General features: G+C 41.2%; 1 protein-coding gene across 3 annotated transcripts in view; it reads right to left on the reverse strand.

Moving 5' to 3' along the window:
• Positions 1 to 19,420, reverse strand: part of sbf2 (SET binding factor 2) — a 100,964-nt gene that overhangs the window by 13,332 nt on the left and 68,212 nt on the right. For 2 of the 3 annotated variants that reach the window (XM_086183056.1, XM_086183046.1), the window contains exons 18-32: positions 15,802 to 15,972; positions 15,314 to 15,585; positions 13,711 to 13,883; positions 13,369 to 13,442; positions 9,746 to 9,941; positions 9,217 to 9,341; positions 8,265 to 8,440; positions 8,000 to 8,133; positions 7,671 to 7,872; positions 7,102 to 7,298; positions 6,176 to 6,316; positions 4,126 to 4,209; positions 2,174 to 2,248; positions 989 to 1,167; positions 275 to 451 (exon numbers count right to left, since the gene is read on the reverse strand). In XM_086183056.1, coding sequence (XP_086039182.1) covers positions 275 to 451; positions 989 to 1,167; positions 2,174 to 2,248; positions 4,126 to 4,209; positions 6,176 to 6,316; positions 7,102 to 7,298; positions 7,671 to 7,872; positions 8,000 to 8,133; positions 8,265 to 8,440; positions 9,217 to 9,341; positions 9,746 to 9,941; positions 13,369 to 13,442; positions 13,711 to 13,883; positions 15,314 to 15,585; positions 15,802 to 15,972 — 2,376 coding nt within the window. The remainder of the gene's footprint in view (positions 1 to 274; positions 452 to 988; positions 1,168 to 2,173; positions 2,249 to 4,125; positions 4,210 to 6,175; positions 6,317 to 7,101; positions 7,299 to 7,670; positions 7,873 to 7,999; positions 8,134 to 8,264; positions 8,441 to 9,216; positions 9,342 to 9,745; positions 9,942 to 13,368; positions 13,443 to 13,710; positions 13,884 to 15,313; positions 15,586 to 15,801; positions 15,973 to 19,420) is intronic. The other variant, XM_086183065.1, reaches the window with a different exon arrangement.

A 19,420-nucleotide genomic window follows, 5' to 3' on the forward strand; every position in this document is an offset into this window, starting at 1 on the left:
TAACTGCTTATGGTGGGTTTCCCACAGACAGCATTTTTTGACAGTGGATGATATGTTCAATGTAAGGACAAAGGCTGCAGGGGGTCAATCAGATAACCAGCATGAGAAGAGCTCTGCTGATATTTCATTGTTGTAAATCTGGTTCCCTTGGGAAAATGGCTTCACAGTGGATTTATCCATCATGTGAAACTAGCACACAGAGCTGGACTGCGGGGTCATTCTCACACTACTTTCAGGGGCCAATGCTGGTAAAACATATCTGGGGGTTCCTCACCTGCAGGATCCACTCAGAGTCCTCCAGGTCTTTGAGGAATGAGTCCTCCAAGACTGATAAGTTGGAACTGGGAGCGCTGGCCCTAAGCAGCTTCTTGAAGGACGCTTTCACCTGCCGTGTGTCTATAAAGTCCACCGGTACCAGTTCACAGTTCAGAGAGGAGTCTACTCTGAGGCCCTGCACAGACACACAGACACACAGACACACAGACACACACACACACACACACACACACAGAGTGTGATCAAGAAACATACACAATGTAGCACAGTTCAAAGGACTGGAATACAAAGGACCATCAAGAAAATTCTGCTGCAAGAGCCTCTCAGGGACTGCAAACAAGGAGGGTGGGGAGTGACCCTGGATGAGTGGACATAGCTGTGTGGCCTGGGTGAGGGTGTCCAATGAATCAAGACCTGACAACTGTACACCCCCTTGTTCATCACAGGTTGCACCAGAAGCTGTATGTAATACTAGCTAACTGTAGAGTATTTGTTGAATTACTACTCTCCATTCTGCTATTGGAAACAAATGACAAGATCCTGTAAGAAATGTCTATGGATTTTTTTTTGGGAGGCTGCTCTTGCCTCCATAGAATAAAGAATAATGTGAAATCAAATGACAGTTTTATTTTGTTGTGTTAGACAGAAGTGGGGCACAGCATATTTTCTTGTTTCTAATTAATGATGATGATGTCTTTTTCTTCTTTCTCACCCTTAGATGGGACTTTTCTCCAAAGATGTAGAGGGCAGCTTGCTGTTTGAGGAGCTGAGCCTGCAGACTGCTGCTTCCTGCAGGGGGCGCCAAATCCTTCCCTGCCAGTCTGGCACCCACGTCTCCTGTGGACGGGTGCTGGCTGAGTCTGCTGCTGGAGCGCAGGCTGGCCCACATGCCTGCAAGCACACAAATGCAGACCAAAGTTAGACACACACACAAACACACACGTGGAAGCTTCAAGTACAACACATGCTGTCAAAGAAACTAAGACTGAATGTTGAACAACACATGCTAACCACATTTACATGCACAGCAGTGCAAGGGCGATTAGGTGAACACCTTCAGTCTTTCTCTCCACCAACAAAGCAGCTGCCTCTGTGAAGGCGGGAAGATATTAGAAGCAGAAGTTCCTGGCAGTTTTTTCAAGCAACTCCATAAGCCATTTCTCTGGAATTCAGCATGCAGGGAACGTTAAGTCATTGTTTGGAAGGCCTTTCACATTCAAGCCTTCTAAAGTTGCATTCCTGTGTTTGTAGCATGTTTGCTGGCTCCCATGTTTTTACCAATGTCAGCTTCTGCAACTAGAGGGGTTTTGACTCTTTGATTTTGTGCAGACATCTTATAAAAAAAAGTCATAAATTGTGCATTTGCACATTCCACGTAATTTATTTACTGTCTGGATTGGCTATGAATCAGATTAAGTGTTAAAAAACAGAAGTCATGACACACAAAAAGTGCATTTACATCAATTTCACACATTAACAGAATCACCCTCCTTTTGAGCCAGATTTACAGATGATAGGAGCTGCCTCCGTGCTGAAGCACACGGTCAGAGGCGCCTCATTTTGTGTGATTCATGACTGGTCTTCCATGACGAACAGCTTCCTTCCCTCCTCCGTCTGGACCCGGTTCCTAACTGACCACAGTCGGCTTTGCTGAGCCAACACATTAACAATGGAAGGGCCAAATTAGAGCAGCTTCTCTGGTTTGTGAACAACCACAAGTCCCAGAGGAGCACTCCTAAAGTCAGCGGTGATTTGCCTCACGAGGAGTTTTTAGCATGGTGCAGTGTAGTACGTGACCTGGTTAGTCCACTGGCTGTGCAGGTTAGAAAGAGGAAAGATGATGAAACTCAGGGGAATGCATTAGAAAGAGGAGGAGGATGAGACCGTTACACTATACCTGGATGGTGGATTCTCTCCTTAGCGGCAGGTTTTTGGTTTGAGTGTGTGAATAGTTTATCTCTGTACTCAAGCACTGGGCAGTTGTTGTGTACAGGGGGGAGGGGGGAGGTAGAAAAGAAGGTGAGAAGGGCATGAAACAATCATGTCAACATCATACAGACATTTGAGCCTGGCATACATCCAACCCTGTTAACCCTTTCAAACCACAGACATAGTTGGGCTTCAATGAAGGTTTGAAGATGAGGGTCAAAGTTCACAAAAATGACAGGATGACACATTTGCTAAAATGATCAAAAGAATGATTGTGTGATTGTGATGAATGCATGAATAATGAGTCTCTGAAGATATGATGGGTGACGAGGCAACCAGTTTGTCCGTTGCAGGTGTCACGTGTTCTGCTCCAGCGTCAGGTGGGTATCAGACTGATTAGTAGTCATGCAGGTTTGTAGACGTTACTGTCAATCATCAGAATGAATTGAAGGTGGACTGAGTCCCTTTGCACTAATTTCAGTTACAGCGTTCACTTCTGCAACAATATTCTTTGTCCCAGAAGAGCTGGCAAAAGAAAATATTGCTACAAAATCCTATAATCTTGTTTTTTGAGATTAAGAAGTCTGGTAGAAAGATAAGCAATATAACAAGGGAAAGTAATCAACCTTTAGAGGCAATCCAGATCGAATTGTAGATGCTGGCTAATGAGGACCGTTCTAAGCTATGAGGGGTATTAGCAGTCCATGTGAGACGGTAGAGAGAAGAACTTTTCCACTTTCTGAAATCCTCTTGACTGAACAGTCATCTAGATCTAGATCATCTAGATCTAAAATAAGCTTTCTGAATCACTAGATCTAGATGATCTACATCTAGTGATTCAGAAAGCTTGTTTTACCCTGCTGAAAAGAAACCTTATGGAGAGATTTTGATGACCCAATTTTGCGTCCATTCTGGTTGTATGTTTAGCAGGTGTGTGACATGTTCTGCTGTGTTGTTCCAGATCTTTTGAGTTGTTGGTCAAATGTATGAAATGCTTGGTGTTTCATAGAACAATTTAACTACAAACTTTATCAAATTACAGATATTTCAATTTTTCTTAGGTGGAGTTTAAACTGTCTCTGGAGCAATATCAAAATGATCGTATATTTTCTGAGTTTGATATAAATCAAACCAATGAATATGTTCCATTTTCTGGTCAGTGTGAAACAAAGTATCACTCCTTCACAGAGGAGCAGCGTCAGCAACTTCTCAGTTTAACAGTAAGTAACGAGTGTTGTGCTCAAAAACTAGAAGTTATACGTCAGCTCCTTCAATGTTTTGAAAGTCAGTTTAAGAAAGCTTTCCACCTTTGACCTTCATCTGAAGTCATGACTATCCTCTCGGACACATCAAGACGAGAAAACACTGAGTACTCATGGTTTCCTTTGACGTTTTCACATTCCTCTTCACACAGTCATCGTGACTGAATGTTGCTGCGTGTTAAGATGATTAAAGAAACACACAACAGGTTCCTGTGACTGGCTCTGGATTTGTTCTCTAATCAAAAAACATACAGATCAAAGCTGAAAAAAGTATTCTTAATTTGAAAAAAAAAAATTCAACCAGGAGGACACAACTGCACATTACTGTATGTGTCCTAACTTTGCATCTATGCCCTATGCAGGGAGGTCAGATTTCTTTCTCTTCTTACTCTCACTTTCACTCCAAGTGATTTTTTTTGGCTGATATTCACTTGCCATTCTTGTGCTTTAGAGAAGTTCATGTTTGAAACAACTGAAAGTACTTCTGAAAGTTCTTACTAAATGCAACATAAAGTATATGCACGTTAACAAGATTGCAATCATTTGTTGCCCATGCTCCTTTAATATCATACTTCATGAGTTGCAAGCTTGTTAAAGCTCTAAGTTTTGCTGTTTTAGCACCAGGACGTTTGACGTCATAATCACACAACACACTCACCTCCTCTGGTAAAGCTGTTTGAAAACGGGATGTCTAAATGGACGGGAGCCATCTTTGGTATCCTGGAAGTCCTCCTTTCACTGCCTGCAGACAAACAGGAACACAAGTGTTAGTCAAGGTGTTTTTTCAAACAGTATTACCATCAAACAGACTAGATGACAACTGTGCACCATAAAATAAGTGAAGTTTATATACGCCTCTAAGATGCTACCAAATTAGCTGTATCAATTTCATCCTACTTGCTTTTTAATCTTCAAAATCCATTATTTGTATTCAGCACAATGACAATAATAATACATAGAGCTTTAACTTTCCTACTGGGTAAATATACCAAATGGTTAAACGTATGTGCACATCCCGGTTTTGGTGCTCTAAATGTTCAGGCTGTTCAGGATACAGTGGAGTCAGAGGAGATGGATGGGCCGCACCGTGACCCCGGCTTGTCCTGTGATTCTTACATAACCTTTTATTGTACAAATTTCCTTCCAAATGTTGCAAATATCAGATACAGTATTCCTTCCACACTGTCTGTCTCTGTCTCATAAACACACACAGCAGCAAGATAAGTAGGTGAAAAATAACCGATGACCGGGGCAAAAAACAAAAGGGATGAGGAAGAGGAGAACAAAAATAATTCAGAAGAGTGCAAGTTTGCAGTTTCTGTTGTTATCAAAAGAAATGCACTCTACATGGCCTCTTGTCCCTCACAAACAAACACCAGTCTTTCTTTTTTCCCACGGCACAGTCAAGGCCACACATCACACAGTGAATTCAGGTCGGGCGCGAGCACGAGCAGTCAGGTGACATAACTTTGCTTTGAAGTAACCGAAGCCCAGAGTTTTGTCTTACGGGCGGTAGTCACATTGAAATTTTCATTCAACATTGTGATGTTCTGTGTTAACATTTACCAGTTTATACCTGTATATTAATAGTGCTATCATCAAACAATTGGTTATTTCAGCTGGAGTTTTTATTTCTAAAGGTGATCAGATATTTTAAGAATATCGTATTAGGATCTAATATGATATTCTTTTACCATTTTAAATTTGAACCGAAAGTTTAACAAATGAAAAAACAAAACAAAACAGGGACTTCTCAATAATTAAACCCAGCCAGAAATGGACAATTCAAGATACATAAATCAGGCTGACTGTTACTGAGAGACCAGAGCAGGTTGATCCAGACTTGACACGTCCGCATTAAGTGGGAGCACTGAGCAAAGAATTACAACCCAAATGAAACCAAACAGGACGACAAAACAGTCACTTCAAATAATAACATGAATGATATCATATTATACTTTTGCCTGATACACTGCAATACATCATGAGCGCATGAATAGATCATAAAAACCAGTTGACAGAGAAAATAATTTGTTACTAAGAAGACTGGCCAACATGGTCTTACGCATCATTTAACTGAATTAGTGCAAAATATGATGTTGCTACTTGAACAGCCTGACTATTTCAGACACCGACAAGCACAACATATTTTAGATTTCAGGGAATTATTACTGTTAAATAGTAACTACCCCTGAGAAAATTGGTCCGCCAACTTACATGTAATTCCACTTACATGTTGACGGTGTAAAGCATGGCATCCAGGTCTGTGGTGCCTTTGAGGCTCCGTTCAGGGTAACAAAGTACTCTGTTTTGTTTGATTTCAACAGACCTTTCTCATGTCAGACAGTTTGACTTGTCAAATATAAAAGACATTGATATTATTGATGGTTGCATTCCATTTAGGTGTGCCAGCTGCAGGTCACCAGGACTCAATGGAATGGGGTCATATTGAATGAGTTACACCAGAGATTTTCTTTTTTTCCCTGGCAGGAGAAGAAAAATGTCTTGTTGCTAAACGCCTTATCGGAGACGTAAACCAAGAAAAGTCCTAAAAATATAGCAAATTAATTTCTTCCAGACATGAGGCGCCGCTTTATCTACATCTCTAAATGATCTGAGGAGAAGATGAGAACTGTGAAGAGAGAACAGAGGTATTTAGCGTCATCAAGATAAATAAAAACAAGACGTGAAGATTATTATCCGTGTACCTGGTGAGAAGCCAATGAGGGAGCGGTTGGACAGGGTGTTATGTCCGTTCATCTTGAAGTAAATAGGGATGGAGTTGAGGATGGCCTGCAGGTACTTCTCTTGTTCAAGACTGCTGGATGAATCGGAGGATGATGCAGGGGCTACAAGCAGAACTCAGCATGTTACTTAATCAGGAAGAAAAAAAAACCCAAACTTTTATAGGCACTAATTTACAAGGCGAAAGCTCCACTGTTTTGAAGCCAAAACATCAGATTGTTGGGTGTAAATTTTTCCTCTAAGACACAAGAGTTAGCCAGCTTTTTTTCTTCAACTTTACCAGTTGGCTCAATCAATGAATAACATAAAGCCTGCACATGCCAAGCCACAGACATTTATTGGATCACATTTTGATCCATCTTGGATCTTCGTTGGATCAAAATCATTTCATTTTCACCTGACGAAGATCCAAGACCGCTTAAAATGTCAAATAAACTGCTGTGGTTTGGAGTTAGAGTGCAGGCTTTATGATACTCACTGATGCTGTATTTTCAATCTTGCACCTACGTCATGTGCGTGGAGCTACTCTCCTGCAGTTGGCTGAATCCATCATAACATAGGAGGCTTCTGTCTGTATGTTCCGAATCACAGCAGAACAAAAAGACCAAGGCACAGGAGTCTGAGCATAAATATTCATAATATCTCAACTTCTAAGAAAGGCAATGGAGGGTTGAGGTGAAAAAAACTGAAAAACATCTTATTTTCTTCGAATGGAAAAGCACCAATGTTATGTACACTGATGCAATGAGGACAAAAACAAGAGGAGAACATCGCTTTTTTTGTCATGTCATTAAGAAATTATTTATCTCTGCCAGTCTGCAGTTTTGCCACTCATCATATTTGCGCACGCGCGCGCACACACACACACACACACCTCCCTGCTACCAACCTGTTGAAGAAGGGTTCTGTGACTTGAACAATCCCACCACACTCTTGCCGTGGAAGCCTCCAGAGCGCAGCAGGACAGCTTTAGTACGAGGATGTTTCCAACACACAACAGGCAGCCGGTTGTGTCTGTAGCAACGTGCTACTTTGTGTAAACTGCTGTCCTGTACAGCCTGAGGAACCACCAGCAGCCCTGGGTAACTGAAGAAAACAAACAGAATATTTATCACTAACATGCAAGCATCTGAAAAAAGCCAGTCTACAAATGATAAGCCACTAAAATGCATCTGTAGCAGATGGATGCAGCTGATAGATGCTTTCTTATATCTAATTTACAGAGAAATGGGATTTTGACTGTTCATCACAGCATCTGTGTTTCTGATTAAACTGCTGGATTCAAAGCTAGCTGTCTCATCAGTTAAGTCAAACATCTGTCTGCCAGGTAAAGGAAGACTCCCACTTGAGATACTCAAGCTTCCGACAGGCAGCAAATCCTGGGAATTTATACGCTCGACATTACTGGGTCAAAAAGATTCAGCTGGCAGCAGATATCCAGCACGGGAGGTGGTATACCTGCGGCAGAGAGAGTACAGTCTGTTCACGGCTGTGATCCTGAACTGCTCGCCTGACTTGGAGCGAGATGAGCTGGCAGTGATGGTGCCAAGGCCGAGACGCTGGTAGTCACGGAAACAGGACTGCTCCACCAGCTGCTCCATGGTGGACTTCTCTGATGCTCGCAAAGTGCTGCTTGGTGGAGGCTCACCATCATCTGATACTGGAAGACAAATACAGGGTTAATAATCTACATTTTCTTCTGTCAGCTCTTCTGTGTCTCTCACACACACATCCAGCAGTGGATCTCCTGCAAAGGTTCCTGCATGTGTACATGCTTTATTTCTCACTTGAAATGTCATCGTCTTCATGCCAGGTCATTCTGCTGCCTCTGTCATTCTTCTTAAGTGTGGTCTGGCTACCGCGGCCCATTGTGATCTTTCCAGCCCTCTTTGCTCCCTTGACAATGGTTTTGGATAACGTTCTGCAAGGAGGATGGAGCAGCAGCTTAACATTGGGCTTTAAATGTCACATGCATTTATTGACACGATCTAATATTTGAATCAGCATTCTGTTTCTAAATCCCTTTGCAGTTTGTAAAGCTGAAGTAGAAACCTGAAGCCAGTGTTCCTCTCTTTTTGCTTTGGGAGGATGAGCTGAGGGGCAGTTTGTCCTGCAGCGAATGCAAAGGAGCTGAAGATGGATTGTGGGTAACGGATCCGCTGGAGGTGCTTCCTGAAGATCTCCACCATCTCTGAGCTCACCTCCTCATCAAAAGCAACCTTTATCAACTGTAAAGAAATATGACTTAAACTTAACATGATTCTTTTAGCAAAAGGAACAACTGCTTATTATTTTACTTTAATGTTCTCCCTGACACAAGCCATCTCTAAAGGCAGCTGCTCAGATCCCTTTCCATCTAACACCCAAACATTTGCAAAAACACGAGTACCCTCTATGTATAAACTCAGGATCAATTAAACAGTCTGTGTATGTTTTCCACCACATACACCAACACACATATTCCAGACTGAGTGTGGAGGAGATCGTGAAGTGACCAGCTTTTAAGAACACAACATTATTCATCATTGTTAGTAAAAAGACAGGAATGAACCATAAAATGTTTTGAGTGTTGAGCTAACAACTCAAAACACATGCTTGGATGAAGAATTTTGCTTCCATTCTGAGAATCAAGCTCAGGTCCTCAGCATTGAGCCCTCCAGCAGACGAGCTGTGCGAGGAATAGCAGAAGTCACAAGATCATTTGAAGATGTAATTATTTGATCAATAGAAGATATGACATCTTATACCTGAAATCTAAGGAAATGAACTAAGTTGCTCAACATGCTTAATTTGTGTCAGTACTGGACTAGAGATGATGTACTTCTAGAGTGCACGGTGCATGGCCAGATCTTGTGAGTTTCTGTGACACTTCAGTGTTAGAATGTTAGGAAAATATGAAGCTCATGACCATGATGTGAAAGAAATCAGTCATAAACTGTGCTCAGGACCTGCAACCTGGTCTCTTGAAAAGGGAGCGGAAGTAAAGACAAGTTTCGGTGTTTACCTGGAAGGATGCGGAGCGGAGCTGCAGGCCTTCCTGCATGATCTGCAGTTGATTCGGGATGCTGATCTTCTTCTCTTTGGTTAGCGTGGACACTGGGAAAGCTCTGATCACTGCCTGCTCCCCCACTGAACACAGGGACAAAGACCAGCATCACATGACAGAAACAATTTCAGCAGTTTTGATAGGGACACAACACATTAGACCCCCAATGATAATTCTTATGGTTTAGGAGAGTAAAATCTATGGTTGCAAATCATAGAAGGCTTCTTACCAAATGTAGGAAATATGGAGACATTATATAAGAAAATTGGCAGGGAAAGATGATTTCAGCTAAACATAAACAGATGGGATATTTTGAAGAGCCGGCCAAATTAGTTTGAAATTTATGTTTGGGTCTCCGATTACATGACAAGGGAAAAAAAACAAAAAACAACAAGGTAAAAACAAGACTTTCAAACACTAAAAGACAGATACCGATTACGTTAGGAGCAAAATTTAGCCAGCTAGGGATGTTGTCTTCGTGAGTTACCCAGTGGATCATGAGGGATGCCTTTAAAGATGATGCGGTAAGTGGTGAGAAAGAGTGCTCCCTCTGCTGGCAAGATATGTGGACCGCCCAGCAGACCTCCAGTGGCCTCCTCTCGGCCATCAGGATCCAGAAGCACCCGCAACCCCTCCGACACAAACTCTTCTCCAGGAAGCAGCGCTGGACGCATAATTTTAGGCTGAAGGGAAGAAACATAAAAAAGCCAATCATAACCAGCTACATACACACAAACTGAAAATAACTGTATGTTTAGTGTCAATCAGGTAGTCAAAATGAATGAATCTGTGAAAACGTGAGTCAGTAAATCAGATTAAAGGAAGGAAACTAATCATCACCATAATGTCAAATCACAGCACTGCAGGAGCTCCCTGGACACACGTAAGCTTCACACGCACACAAGCGTTTTGAGAAAGAAACTCATGCTGCCTGTGAGGAAAGATTCGGATGCTCGACTTTGAGCAAAACTCAAACTTTTACAAGTATAAATGGTTCTCTTCATTCAGTTTAACAGGTGTTATTTTAATGTTTGTTAATAAGCCATCAACCTGTGAAGATCCGCAGGTGAAAAATTCATCTATGTGCCTAAATCTGGCCCATTTTTACATGGGGACCCAAGTGCTCGTGTTTATTAAAGTGCATTTTCCCTTCATTAACGAGACAGTCATCTCATATGCTCATTAATTTGACAGGTTCTTAAGTCATTCTCCCCCAGGGGTGGAGCTATTCAGTTAAAGTTAGCTAAGTACTTTTACTACTTACTAAGATCCTTTCAACTATTAACTTCCTTCATATTGCAGCGGTTGGCCAATTTAAATATGCAAAAACATAACTGTATAATATTCTTTCATCAGTCTTATTGCATATCTATGTTACATGTATGCAGCATCTTGCATTCATAATTCTTAAGGCACACTACATTAGGCTTGGAATCAGTCAGCAGGCCGTTCCTCAAGAGAGCAAAATTGGAAATGTTATAATATATATATGACTAAGATCTTGAATGTCCCCCATATTGTGTTTTCTCAGTGGACAGAAGTTACCATATGGCAGATAGTAGAAACAAACGATGTAAAGTAGGACTGTTGTAAGCCACTATATGTGTCTGCACCTCATGTTGCTTCAGCTCCTTCTGGCCTCTAAAGCCAGAAGAGAAACACTCAGTTGTTCCACTGTCACATACATGAATGAAGAGGAACATTAGATCATTCACAGAATTTCCCATTAAGGCCACAGCCAACCTGTGGGAGTTGAAGTCTAGCCAGGAGATAATAAGACTTTCATGAATCCAAAAAGCCTGAGAAGAGAGTCCCTCAGTACCTCATTACTGCTGCAAGCTCGGCTTCCTTTTCATTTCATACCGAGGTCCAACCAGAGTTGCAGCCACCTTGATTTTGCGTTTGAATAGGTCAAAGCACTTTGTATGACTCAGCTCCACAACCCACCTGGATCTTATTGAACACAAATGAACTGTTAAGATGTCCCAGTTTGCTGCAATCAAATGCTACTGTGTTGTCAAGTCGTGTTGAAACAGTAAACTTTTCATACAAGTCTTATTAAATGCATTGGTGCAGCTCTGCAGTTCACATTACGTGGAGTTTTTAAATTTTGTGTCTGTGGCAACACTGAGAAAATAATTAGCTGGTGTATCTAGTATTCACTAAATCTCCCCATGCCAGCAAAAGAAAATCTAGTTTACTTTGCCACAACATGAAGTACTTTTACTGGTCGATATGTATTTAGAACTACCATCTGTGCTGTTGTGATTACTTTCATTTCAAATAGGGGGAGACAAAAGCTGCACACAATAAATAGCTTTAAAGTGCATTGCAGTTGTAGCAACGAACGATGATGGCGAGGGACGCAGCTCATCTGAATTGTTATTGGCTACAACTGGAATTCCATGTTAATATGTCACAAAACTCTGTGTGATTTTTTTTTTTAAGTTATCAAAACACGTGAAAACAAAAGTATGTGAAGTGTACAATACATTCATTGTCGCTAAGCTAACTAGCAGTCAGCCATCTGGTGGTGATCTGGGGCTCCAAAATGCACCACAGAGAGGAGAGAAGGGTATCGATTTGCTTGTGTGGCTCCAAAAATGATAGACAAGAAATGTGTTTCCCATCGTGCATGCTGTCAGTGATGAGGTTTGGTTTGAGTTACCATGGTTACAAATATCAAACCGGGAAGGGAATGATGTGATCACTGGAACTGACAAAGAGGGGTTGATACCAGATCTGACCCTTGTTATGGGTTTGAAACAGGTAGTAGAGCGCACTTTCAATGCATTCACTGTTTTAGTATCATTGCTGGCATTTCTAAAACGAATCTGTCTTGTCATTAAGCCAGAGCTCACATTGTTTATGCACTTCTTAGTATTTGGCATGGTGCTTACAGCTATAGCAGTCCAGGTATGCCACTAATTCTAGCTGTTGATCTATCCAGACAGCTCACCACGGTGTCCAAGTTGCTCCCAGTTGCTTTGTCTGTGTGTATGAGTGTGTATGAGAAGGATGATCAGAATCTGGCAGACAGAGCATAGCAGCATCCAAAAGACCAACTGGTAAAATATGAAAGTGCAATGATGACTTGAAAACATTGCAAGAATTTAGCTTCCTGCACACTAGCAGCAATCCAGACAAAATATAATGACCAAATGTGAGTAAAAACATTATGAAAACAACTGCTGCTGAATACAATACCTACACTGAGTATCGATCGAGTATTATCCTTTTGACTTTTTCTGAAGTCTCTTCTGGACTCCTATAATTTGGTGCAATCTCCTGTACTATATTATAAAGTTTATTTATAATAAAACCCATATACATTTAACCATCATCCTCTTTTTATCACTGATCTACATAACTCTCACTATAAGTGCAATGCAACTGCAGGATAGATGCATTGTTCTTACTGTTTGTCTCAATCATCAACCGTGACTGAAACAACCATATTCCGGGACATGAGGAAGACCCATCAGAAAACAAAATAATTGCAGTGTCTGGGTTTCAAAACAATCTCCTGAGGCAGTTAGATGTCTAAAACTGATGTGAAAAATTATTTTGAGTAAGCAGCTGTTGAGACAATGTGACCTTCACAGTAATTTTGAGGAACTGTATCAGAACTACTGCAGCTTTCAGCTTAACATTTTACTGTAATTTAACTGCAATAAATGAATCAAAACAAAGCCGTTGCAAGTACACCATGATGCTGATTTTTACAAATGAACTTTTATGGTTTGTTAAGTCCTTCCATAAGACAACAAGAATACTACTTTTGAAATCCAGTTTTTGTGAATGGATTTTGGATTTGATCAGCTACAGTTTAACATGGCACAAATCTTATATCTTGTTGTATATGGCAGAATACACATCCAACCGTATTCAAATGGGGACTAAATGTTATATTCATACGACTTCATGCAAGTAGTTCAAGCTTATGATAAATCAAAGTCTCTGTCTTTTCAAAACAAACATATTCAATTAACAATAAGATGTTGCGAACATCATGTTGAAATATTGCTGACAACAACTACTGCTCGTTCATCTGAGTCCAGCACACTAGTGCACAAAGAGCTTAAGTCCCTGCGGTCCAGCGGCACTCACCTTCTGAATGGGTGGTAACCTCCTGCTCTCCCTGTGAACTGCCTCGAGAGCTTCCATCTGCATAGCAACGATGCCTGTGGGTCAGAAGTTGAGGTCAATTACCATATGTCCACACACAAGCGCACGCACAGAGCTGGTACACAGAAACACATGTACTTACACACAGTCTTACAAGCAGAATGTGTATTTAGAGATTTGAAGGTCATTTAACGTGTCAGGAGTTAATCAGCTCAGAGGCCTGTGTTACTCTTGGCCTGAGCTGAGAATACACACCTTACTCTTCACTGAGCTGAGAGAATTAGGACAGCGGCAGAATGTGAATGAACCTGCTGAGTGATGTACCTGGGATCATGCTGTGAAGGCTCTTGATGTGTTCCTGAGTTACTCCACTCTCTGTGCACACCTTGTCAATGAAGCGGGCGACAAACCTAACCACAGAGTTGGCCACGTCGCTCGTCTCCGAGTCCTCAAAGCCACTTTCTGTGTCAAAGCTCTCTGCCACGCTACCAGCAATGCTGTAAAACACACATAAAGCATAAACATAATGTGGGTCACGCCACCGAGATCTCATCTGAGAGCTGGGAGCGGTGTGTTGACAGAAATGGATTTGAAAGTGGACTGTGATGAGCAGTGAAAGTGAGAGTCATTTTTAGTCAAAGTGTTGTTGCCTGGATCCGTCATTCAGATTCTATTAGCCAAGAGGAATTTTTCACATGATGCAAACTTCCCACTGGATTTACAAATACTCAGTGATGAGATCCAAATGTCCTCTGTGAGAAACAAACAAGTCTGAGACAAAAATGAAAGAAAAAAAGAAAAGAAAATGGCCACAAACAAATTCTTGGCTGACTCCTCATTAGAACAAGAAACAAATAATAAAATATTGTATTCTTCAGGTTCTTTGAGAGTAAAATACACCAACATTAAAATGTTAACATTGTGTTCTTGAGACCTGCTCTTCACAGGTTTATTTTAATTTACTGTTTCTGAAACATAAAATCACCTCCGCTGCTATTCTGTTTGGTTTGGGGGAGTACAGTGCAGGCCCATTACACACACCCTGAGGGTTCAGGCCCCTCAACCACTGGCCAGATGCTTGGCTGCAGGCCAGCATCAGCCTGATGGTGAACATCTGAGGCCAGAGTCTTAATGTTGTGTCTCGTATGTTGGCATTAGTTGGTGGCTTTTTTTCATCTGATTGAGTCTTTTTTGAATCGTGGCAAGTGTGCTTCAGCAATCAGTGCCTTAAAATACCAATACTATGATTATTAATTATAACAATATCCTTTTAAGGAATTGAAGTGACCAGAATGGCAAATGAATTTCTTCAAGAGGTCAGGTTCAACTGCAATTTTTTTGGCAACACAGCAGTCAGCCTTCATTGGTGCAAGTACTTAGTGGTTGGTTTGAAGTGTCTTTGCCTTGAAATGCCCCCTACAAATAAACTAGCCTCAGGACGACTATGGGGCTGGACAATGAAGACCTCCAGTGTCCCATTTGGCTATATAGAGCAGTATCATGTAGACGGTGAGTTACGCCACAGCCGCCCATGTACTTATCATCACCTTATTTAGACAGGAACAAATAATCCCTAATCACGAAACCTTGCCCAGAGGCTTCCCCCATATAAGACTGATCGTTCTACCTTACAAGTGCTGAACAAGCCATAAAAATGGTCAAGCCAAGCAGGTTTGATCACATGGATGTTGAAAATATGGGAAACACAATGTAATAGATCCTGTCACATTTAATGTGATGGAAATCTTTTTAGTAAAGTGGGTTGTAGAGAGAATCGTGATCCACTGCCACAGAGCAGTCAGGGTTAAGACTCTTGTTGTGGGAATGAGAGAAGGCATAAAGCTACTCCTTCATTAATTAGGTGAAAATAATAAATCAACCCCCCTCTCCTCATCAGTGAAATCTGATACACCATCACCCTCCTGACCTGTTTGTGACAATGCTGTTGCTGCCACTCTCCCAGTCAGCAACTGGAGTGTTGCGGAGCAGCTTATTCTTGCTGGTGTCCAAAGGAACTAGCAGGTAGACCATGAGGCTGGCGTAATGGATGGCCTGGCTGAACACCGTGCTCTCTTCATTTTTTACCAGCTCCTGTTGTTTCTCTTTACTCAGGCAGGGCCACGAGCGAAGCTGCTCTGCCGCCAGGTCCATAGCCGTCTGCTCCTCATCTCTGGCTACTGCAGGCACAGGGCCCACATCCTGTAAAGGTCAGAGAAAACAGCTGGAGCGAAGTAGCAGGAAGTGGTCAAAAGCAATGTGGGACTTTTAAAGTTGAGATTCGTTTATTAATTCCGCAGAATTGAACAGTATTTTTCTTGTGACCCTGTTTCAATACTGCTAAGACTAGAAGTACTACTAAGTGTTGCTTTATTGATAAGTTAACAACTCCAAAATTGGAGTGTTTCCTCAGCTTACCTTATGCCTGGCAGTGATGCCCCCCTTCTCCCCTGGGGTGTTCAGATACAGGGCTCGGATCTGGCCCTGGACTTCGCTGTAGAAAGTGGCTTCCCAGAACTGCTGGTTGGTCCAGACGGGATGGTCCTGTATGCAGGTGTACGCAAACTGGTTCACCCCAACAACCAATTTCTGCAAAACCAAAGTCGTACAGACAAGACAAATTAAGGAAGCCACATAAAATGGATTACAATGTGAGGCTGGTCAGTTTCTGACTAATGCAGGGCACCCTAACAGATCCTCCCATTCCCCCTCACAACAATGTTTTCTTGGGAAAATCTGTGTGACACATGTAGTCCTTGTAAAAATGTTTCAATCCAGAGAAAATGACTGATTAATGAGCCAATTTAAAACATGTGAGCTGAATTTGTGCCTTATGAAATGCCTATTAAAGGTTTCAAAAATTGAGAAAAGTTTAAAAAAAAGTTGATACATGGCATCCATCTTTCTTTGATAGTTTATGTCATTAACTGTTGCAACAGATAGAAACCAGATGTACTGACATGCTTCGGAGGAGTGTTATTGTTCACTATTTAAATTGGGGTTAGAATGGAATTTGTGTTTCGAGATACTGACACTTCAATTCAATGTTTAATCCACTTTGCCCTTCCTCAGACCTCACACGTGCACAGTAGAGGAGAAGAAAAAGAAAATGTGCGTCTGTGTTTTTACCATCAAAATCTGATCAGTTCACCCTTAAGTCCAAGTGAATGTTTGTTTTAAGAAGTTCCCTTCAGGCATCACTAATCCATTACATTCAAAAGAATGGGACGGAGATTTAAGTGTTCTGATGGATAAAGAAAATACCATGATGCCAATTCAAACACGGAAAACATACAAAATCATTTATAAGGGAACAACAAGATACAAGTAAGTAAGCAAGTATGAAAATCAATCAAGGAATAAGTTCAGAAATGAACAAAGAGCTCAGTCAGATCTGATCTGAAAAGGGCCGTCATGTCCTGTTCAACAATATAATTATAGTGTTTAGTGAGGTAGCAGGGTTTGAAATTATAATACTGGATTGTCTGCATATAATGATAATTTGTGGATCGTATCAAATCCGGTGATGTCATCAAATTTGTATTTCTTAAGGCAGCAGATGGCAAAAAGCTGGATAGCAGGCACAAAGAGGAGGGATAACCACAGGCAACCCTGTCTTGCCGAGCTGTACAATGAAGAGGCAAGCAAAGGTATATTATTGGGACTGTTTTAATGGATTTGCACAATTTAATGTAAAGCATTTAGGAGCAAGATAAGCCTGCTAGTACAAAGTGGTCATATCTTTTTTTAGGTTTTCAGTTATAGTTACCTCCAGCAAGGTGGTCGTCAGATGGCTATTTTGAAATTACTCATCTCTTGCAGAGGTGCATTTCTTGAAGAAAAACAAATCACATTTCATATGATCTAAACTTGACAATATTCTGTTGGCTGAGTGATTTCCCCTTTAATATTCCATGAAACAAATCTGGTATTATAATTTCCCCTGCTCTTAATATTCATGTTCCAAAAAAAGCAAGAAAGAGGAAAGAAAGAGAGGAAAAATATTGCTGAAAAAAGGCTATCAAAAAATTGACAAGTATCCCATAAAACCCCCTCACAATCCCTACAGGATCAAGAAAACCAGCTCCAGTGTCCCATGCACTTGGTGCCATAAACCTAGCGCTAACACAAGTCACACAGGCCTCAGTATCACTATCCTCCTCTCACCCAAGAATACGTGATTATAATATACTGGTGCAGCCATGAAACCGTAATTAATTTGATTTTTCTCTTAAATTTACTATGTGAACAAACAATTTGATACAATATTATGTATATATTTGTACCTTAAAAGCTACTTAATGGTTACAACCTCTACAGTCTCTCATATATTCCCTGATCTGATTTCTTTTGCAGTGATGAAACTGACAGCTGCTGCTTTCTAGAGAAAACATAACCTTTGACAACACTACTTTTGTTCAATCCATTAGTTACAAATGTCACTTTAGAATCTTTCTTGTGGGGTCAATACAGGATCATTTTTTTATCAAGTATTTTTATCATCAAACGTTTAGGCTGCTGTGCATGCTTCTAGACGAAACAGCCAGAACTTTGAGAAGTGGGAAACTAAAAACCAAGCCAGCTGTATCTAAAAGTCATATTAATCATTTTCCAAGCCGTAACTTATGAACAGATAGTGACACATCGTGGAGCGACAGACCAGTCTTCTCTATTTCAGTGTCTTGGTGTATTTCGAAACAGCTTTTTTTTCTTTTTTTTTTTTAAACCAGTGGGGGTTGGGGAGAAAAGCACCTGCTGCTTGCAAAAACAACCCTAGAAGGTAATGTGTGGTCCTCAGCTTAAGGCATGGAAGCAGATTGATAGTGTATAACACCAAGGAGCAATGTGGAGGACACCACAAAACTGAGTCTCAACCAGAGTGACACAGTGTAAAAAAACAAAAAACTTGCCACAGAGGAACATTCGCCAACTGTCCTTCTCCCTGTAGAGTCTGACACGAGCTTGATATTAGATCAGCTTCTGCTTTCTTTCCCCTGAGCCTGACACAATGCAGTGGTTTTCATTATCACTTCATAGTTTACCCTTGAAGGATGAGAGCTGGAGGGGTTACTCTAATTATTACAGACAGAACAAAAACAGCTCCATTCCCAGTATGATGGGCCAGAAGCCACGAGAGCGGAGAGCTGGGAGGACACGGGGTGAACACTGAGCCAATGCCCATTAAACCACTTACATGCAGCTCGGCTAAAATGCGGGACCTACTTGTGCTTTGTCTTGGGTCATGTGAGTTAATCGGTGTTCAATAATTTAATGAATAATATTAAAAGAAATATGTTGAAACTAGAAATACTGCATCGAGGATGTTTGCCTCCATTGAATGTGTCTTACTTACTACTTACTAGTGGGCGGCATGGCTCAGGGGTAGAATGGCCGTCTAGCAACCGAAGGGTCGCTGGTTCGATCCTCGACCCCGGTGACCATGTCGAAGTGTCCTTGAGCAAGATACTGAACCCATAATTGCTCCTGATGAGTAGGTTGGCACCTTGCATGGTAGCCTCCACCATCAGTGTGTGAATGGGTGAATGAGATGACACTGTAAAGCGCTTTGAGTACCGCTAAGGTAGAAAAGCGCTATATAAAATTGAGTCCATTTACCATTTGAGTCCATTTACTGTTATCAAAATGTACTAAAATAGGCGATAGGCTCGTTCATACAGTTTCCTTTATTAGTATACAAGTATACTTTATTGCCCCTAAGGGGAAACGTCTTGGGGACAGTGAGGGTCACTGACTTACATGAAAACACGACAAAGCCCGAGACCAGACGTGTGTGACGGATTTTAAAAAAAACAACAAAAACCTACCTCAGACATTTAACTTTTTAACACTAACACAACATGGATATCTTTGCAAATACGGATTGTTTCAAAGGCAAACCTGCCCAAACACACTATCTTACAATCCAATCTGCTCCTGCCATAAATAAAAATTTCTGTCCAGTGAACACTTGTGCCATGTAATGCAATCTTCCTCCAGGCATACCTGAGATAGGTTGGTGTAACAAACCAAATCTCAT

This window comes from Aulostomus chinensis, chromosome 2, assembly GCF_037954235.1.
Source record: "Aulostomus chinensis isolate RoL2024-O1b breed Wild chromosome 2, RoL_Achi_v1.0, whole genome shotgun sequence".
Classification (NCBI taxonomy): domain Eukaryota; kingdom Metazoa; phylum Chordata; class Actinopteri; order Syngnathiformes; family Aulostomidae; genus Aulostomus; species Aulostomus chinensis.